This window comes from Trachemys scripta, chromosome 6 (genome assembly GCF_013100865.1).
Source record: "Trachemys scripta elegans isolate TJP31775 chromosome 6, CAS_Tse_1.0, whole genome shotgun sequence".
NCBI classification, from domain to species: Eukaryota; Metazoa; Chordata; order Testudines; family Emydidae; genus Trachemys; species Trachemys scripta.
The window spans coordinates 56,844,187-56,850,931 of record NC_048303.1 but is presented as its reverse complement, the minus strand read 5'-3'; the positions used below and the strand labels follow the sequence as shown (position 1 = coordinate 56,850,931).

The 6,745-nt window shown below is 39.4% G+C and overlaps 1 protein-coding gene across 3 annotated transcripts in view; it reads left to right on the top strand.

Moving 5' to 3' along the window:
• The first annotated feature begins 1,179 nt into the window (after positions 1 to 1,179).
• MCTP1 (multiple C2 and transmembrane domain containing 1) overlaps positions 1,180 to 6,745 on the top strand; it is a 311,966-nt gene continuing 306,400 nt past the window's right edge. For all 3 annotated transcript variants that reach the window (XR_004646273.1, XM_034774661.1, XM_034774660.1), the window contains exon 1: positions 1,180 to 1,392. Coding sequence is in view for 2 of the 3 variants with exons in the window: in XM_034774661.1 (XP_034630552.1) it covers positions 1,336 to 1,392 (57 nt within the window). In the remaining variant the exon portion in view is untranslated. The remainder of the gene's footprint in view (positions 1,393 to 6,745) is intronic.

Genomic DNA, 6,745 nt, shown 5'->3' with positions numbered 1-6,745 from the left:
AATTTGCATTTTGTTTAAAAGATAAATGTAAACCAAATGGTAAATCATAAATGACCTGTTTTAATAAAACAAAAACAAAACACTTCCTCACCCACCAAACTAAACTGAAACAAAAGTATATTCTTTCCAGAGCATAGATTAAAGAAATCAATGAAATATTCTACCAATAGTATAAAAAACTGGACAGGCTCTTATGGATGTGCAGATAATGATATCCAGCAGTGGGATGCTTGTGTTAATGTGACTATATAGCATCATATTCAACCAAAAATCCATGTTTGCGTTCTTTCTTTTCCTTTAGGATTTTTCCCCAACCCCTTCTTTTCCGCCCTTGTATGCCCCCATACTCAGCATGAAATCTATCTTTTTTCTCTTTGGTAGAAAGATTTCATTTATGTTGTTAATCTTCTAGATGGTATTTTAATTTGTTTTCAATGTTAACTTTTTAATTCTGAAATTACTTTAATGTAGAATATTAGAGAGGCAAGGTGGGTGAGATGATATCTTTTACTGAACCTCACCACTTTATCTCTCATATCCTAAGACCAACACAGCTACAATAGCGCTGTATATAACAAGTGTAGAAATGTTGACAAAGTTGAAAAAATAAATAGCTCTGACTCAGAGGAGACAACTGTTTTACTGTCACGAGATGATGACAATGCAGTTCAGGATATATTAAGGAAAAATATATGTTTACAGTCTGGGATATTTTTAAAAAGGCACTTTTAAAAGTACTTAGTTTTCATTAACAGTTTTAGCGTCTTTGACTTCTACTTTTTTATACTGGACTGGAACTATTCACATTGGCAAGCTTGTAACCACGTCTGGTCAACATTATAGTACATATCTTTTTTTCTACAGATTCTTTGCTATGTCAGATTATTTTTATGGTATATGTGATCACACACATGAATTCTGTGTGGGAAACATGCTAAATAGTAAAATGAATGTTTTAACAGGTAAATGTTTGGATCATGTTTATTTTTATGTATATATAAAACCCGTACGCCCTCCTCATTTTCTGTACACTCTGTATTCAGCATTTAGAGTTGGAGGAAAAGGCAGTTCTTAATGTCTTTTGAGGTGGGGAGATAGCTTCAAAGGATATGACTCAACTATGAAGCAACAGTATTCACAGATCACATTTTCCCCTTACTTTCATTCTGAGTAGCTGCAGTTCATAGAAGCAAGCAAGTGGTATTTGCAAAGAGGCTGTTGCTGCCAGCTGGAGGTGAACAGTATTGCTTAGCTGTTGTCATCTCAGAAGGGCTAGTTGTGGATGTGCAGGTACCTTTGTAAAGCAAAAGATGTTCTGTTTTCTCCTCTTCCACTATGCTAGATAGTTGCAAGCTGAAAACTGGAGAAACTTTGCTGTTTGGATACAATAAGGTAAGAATGTTTTTGACTTACCTTTGTGAAGTGTAACATGCTCTAGTGACTTGCAGTAGATCACATCTTGTTTTAAATCAATTCTGTATAATATTGTATATCAAGTAATACTGTGGTGTTTTTCTTACACAAATAATAAAGGCTCTCTCATCTGTTATATTGAAATCCAAGTACTTTTACAGATACTTTTTTCTGGAAAATGGTTAAATGGATATATATATATGTGTGTGTGTGTGTGTGTGTGTGTGTGTGTGTGTGTGTGTGAAAACCATACATTCCCTTAAATATGTGCATATTGTAGAGTCAGAAAAATGAATATTGATTTTGTAAGGAAACTGTCTTTAGAATAGCCACTCTTATTTAGATTTTTTTTAGTAGCTGTAAACATCAGTATATTTACTGAGTTGATTTGATTATACTGTAGTAGAGTACTTGACTAAAAGAAAACTTTAAATACATTTTAAATATATTTATATCTTCCATTTTAAAGAAGCAGTACTAAAATATTATTCTCTGATATATCATTAGAATGTGAATTTAAAAGTAGTAAATAATTATGGGTAATCTCTATTAATTAAAATTAGATTACTTAATTTTATTTTGTAGTATGGAGATTCAGCTATTCAAACTATGACTATTTTTTCTAAATTATGGCTATTCAAGGTGAACTTGAGAAAATGCGCTACATTTACTATAATATATATGTATATTTGTCACCTTTGAAATGGAGGAAGTGCCTCGGTTTTGGATCTTTCATGGGCATAAACATGACATCTGTCTGTGGATATTGATCAAGTTATGCTTTGTGTGCAGTGCTTATGATACAACTAGCAATGTAATCCTGCACTCTTCAGGCAAATCAGAGGCCTTTTGTGTGTTAAGTTTGTTCTAATTTGTTTAAAATTCTAGTTACCACAGAAATTGATTAGCAATAAATGTGTCTGGCACTATGCTTTTCAGATTACTGAACAGTGATGAGGAAATGCACATATGATTTTTGTATTTAACTGGCACATGAAGGTGATTCTAGGATCTCAAACTTCATTTTGGGGAAAAATGTATTTTAAATGGTCCATGCTTTTTCATGGACTTTGAAGCCCTTAGATATTTGTTTTACATAAGAGCACTGCAGCTCTTGGCTTGGAAATCTATAAGATCTGTTAGCTAGTTCCCTGCAGTCCATCTGCTCCCTCACACACACCTATAACTTCCCAATAATCTTTTTAACCAAAATGGCTGGGAAGCACATACTCTTCAGCTATACTGAGAACTGAATACTTTTACACATGTGAAAGGGTCAGCTAATTTATTTCATGAGTCTTTTTTCATTAATTCTGCTTAAAGAAATAGATTCTTCCACTGGTAGTGATGATGGTACTTGTGGGATTTTTCTGAATTCAAGTGTGATTGGAGATTTTTTTTGGATTCTGTGGAAGACTTTGAGCATTGTATTTTTTCTTGTGTAACTCTAACTTGATTGGAGTTACACCAGCAATATATTTGGCCTCATGAGACCCCAGAAAATCCCTCTCACCTAACAATTCCACAGAAAAAAACATTTTTCTCTAGTGTTGAATTTCACCTTGAGACTTGTTTTGAAGACACCATCTCTTGGATTTATGAGTTATATGCGATACTGTTTATGAAAGTCTGCAGTCAGGCTTTCATGGTGTATGATGTACATTAAAACCATACTAGTCTTTTTCTGAGGAAAGTGAAACGTGAACACTGATCGTTTTATGTTCAGATGTATTTTTTCTCTTGTATTCTTTGAACTTATTGGCAGTACTATGGCTCAAATGAATCCTGATTTGTTTTGTTGAAGGTGCTTGGTAGAAACTAATATTCCCACAGTGCTTATTTTATTGATTAAATCAGCAGTGTTGAAACAGACAGTGACCATTCTGTTAGTTTTGCTAAAAACTGAACCTCTTGGCTGTTTAACTACTTGCTTTTTGCCTGAAGACATGACATGCTGTACATCTATCAAGAAAGCATATTACATGGCTATATAAACATATGAAATATGCCTTGCTGTACTACTGAAAAGAATGTGTCTGCCTTCAGAAAGAGTGGCCTTGGGCATTGATGAACACTGGCAACATCGGGGCTGGAGGAGGGGGTTAAATTAACAGCATGCGAGGACACTACAATATAGGCTTTCTCTAGCTTGTTCAAAAATGTTCAGCATTTATGCATATCTTGAGCACACTATATTCTTATACAGAAAAAAGAGCAGACAAACTACTTTTGAATCATTAGTTGCAATAGTGTTCTACCAGATCCAGCCAGAATTGGCAGACTGGCGACAAGAGAATAGATTTAACCATATGCCAGCTTTTATAATAAAGTTATTGTTTATTCTGAGCTTCAAAAGAAACAGAAAACAGTTGTATGACCTCTCCTTGTTTACTCCTGCCTATGTTTGTGTCAGAGTGTAGGAAACATGCAGCTAGGCGCTGCAGTGAAAGGCAAGTTGTGTCCGTACTCACTGTGGTGTGTAGCTACAGGCAGCAGTGAAAGGCTCCAGTAGGAGGTTAGGGGGTAGCAGGGAAAGGCTCTGGCAGCTCCTCGCAGGCAGCTGCCAGAGACTTTCCCTGCTGCCTCCTGCTGCCGGCGTCTTTCACTGTGGTAGGGAAAGGCACCAGCAGCAGGCCAATACACTGCTAAAAATAACATTGTAAATGTGGGAGGCACCACTTGGGTGCGTAGACCTATCCTATGCTGAATTCTATGCCCTAGGATTTAGGCCTGTAGGACACTCTACTCTACTCACCTAAGCACTGACTCAGTACACTGCTATCTATACCAGTGCTAGCTGGGTGTGCAGTGTCTATACTCTGCAGGCCATTGTAAGATAAACATGAGAGAAATAAACAGGGGTCAGGAAACTCTTAGAACCAAACATCATTGTTTAGCTTTTGTATCTGTAATATATTTTAACTTGTTAGCCTCCAAGAGGTTTCTCATGATTAGGTACCATGTTGAATATTTACTGTCTTTCTTGTGATCACATATGAACTTCTGTATGTCTTTAAAAAAAAGTTGTTTAATTTATAAGTAGCCAATGTGTATTTAGATTAACAGAAAGGACCATAATGCCAGCACTCTGCACAACATTCATATGGGATGAATAAGCCTACTAACAATTTGTATAACAACCTGAATAATCTGATAAAAAATATTGCCTCAGGAATATTTTGTAGAATGTTTGTTCATTTGCTAATAAAGGGTGGGGGCACTCTTTCTAATTTTATTTTTAGAAGGGATAAAACTCAGAAAACCAATAATAGTTGCCCAAAATTTGTTTGAGGGAGGAGTTTGGGGGCCTAATTGCATCATCCTTTCTTCTCTCTGACCCCACTAAAGGGTATCTTATGAACAATGTTTGCTCAGCTTTCGCCTGTTAAATGGACATGACAGGGTAGATGGGGGATTTAAGCTGCGGACACATGGACTCAGCAACCTCTGGCAGACTAGCAGGGAAATACCCATAGGATTTAATAATGACCTGGTTGCTGCTATTCCCATTCTGCTTTAACAGTTTTCTTTTAAAGGGGTTTGACCGATGTGGGGGAAGCTGTTATGAAAGCCATGCTGCTGTGAGAAATGAGGTAACTCTGGGCAAAGGGCAGAGAGAGGATCCGCTCATTAGGAACACCTGGTCGAAAAGGGACCCTGGCAGCTGTGCTGACCGGGTTGCTAAAAGTCTGATTGGCCACAGTGGCTGGCTCCACATGGCTCCCAGAAATGGCCAGCCTGTCCCTCTGGCTCCTAGGTGCAGAGGCGGCCAGGGGTGCTCCACACACTACACCTGCCTGCGGTGCTGGCACTGTCCTGAGTGCCAACTCCATAACTCCTATTGGCCAGGAACCATGGCCAATAGGAGCTGTGGGAGTGGAGCCTTCTGGCCGCTCCTGCTCCTCCTCCCGCACCGCAACCCCAGCCCAGTGAAAATGAGCGAGGGTGGGGGAGAGGGAGCAACTGAAGGAGGGGGGATGGAGTGAGTGGGGACAGGGTCTTGGAGAAGAGATGAGGCAGGAGGTGGGGCAAGGGTGTTCTGCGAGCAGAAAGTTGGCAATCCTACTGCTCATCTGTGTGAACACCCTGAAATCTGTAGAATTTCTCTGAATATCTTGGAGCATCCACTGAGTTTTCTGTCTATCTGCCCATGGAGAAGGAATAATTAACTTATTTATGATTCTAGTAGTTGATAGGTTAAGTAGCTGCTGCTTCTTCTTTCTTCTTGGTAGTCCATCGAATCCGATGATGATAAATCTGTGCAGATCATCAGTTGTTGGTCTTATGGTGTGCCCTCTGGTGACTGTACAAGCCAATTCTAGAGGTGCACATTTTGCTGCAGATGGTACATGGGAAGTTCGCGGTCAGTGGATTGTGCGCTGCTGATGCTCTGTGACGTCGTTCGCATGCCTCTTGTAGACGCCGGCAGCGGTCTTCCTCTAAGGCGATGCAGATATTTCTGACTGTTGCACGCCACTGTGTTCTGTCACTGGTGGCATCCTCAGGGTCCCTAGGTTTGATACTGCTGTAGTGCAGATTGGCTTTGATGGTGTCCTTGTAACGTTTCCGTGGACGACCTATATGCCGGATGCCCTGGGAGAGCTCACCATTCAGAAGCTGGCGGGGTATTCTGTTGGCATCCATGTGGCTGACATGACCGGTCCAACATAGCTGTGACTTCATGATCATCATTTCGATGCTTGTCATCTGGGCGCTCTCAAGGACCTCGAGATTGGGCACTTTGTCTTGCCAAAAGAAGAACAGGAGTACTTGTGGCACCTTAGAGACTAACAAATTTATTAGAGCATAAGCTTTCGTGGACTACAGCCCACTTCTTCAGATGCATATAGAATGGAACATATAATGAGGAGATATATATACACACATACAGAGAGCATAAACAGGTGGGAGTTGTCTTACCAACTCTGAGAGGCCAATTAATTAAGAGAAAAAAAAAACTTTTGAAGTGATAATCAAGCTAGCCGAGTACAGACAGTGTGATAAGAAGTGTGAGAGTACTTACAAGGGGAGATAGAGTCAACGTTTGTAATGGCTCAGCCATTCCCAGTCCTTATTCAAACCGGAGTTGATTGTGTCTAGTTTGCATATCAATTCTAGCTCTGCAGTCTCTCTTTGGAGTCTGTTTTTGAAGTTTTTCTGTTGTAATATAGCCACCCGCAGGTCTGTCACTGAATGACCAGACAGGTTAAAGTGTTCTCCCACTGGTTTTTGAGTATTTTGATTCCTGATGTCAGATTTGTGTCCATTAATTCTTTTGCGTAGAGACTGTCCGGTTTGGCCAATGTACATGGCAGAGGGGCATTGCTGGCAC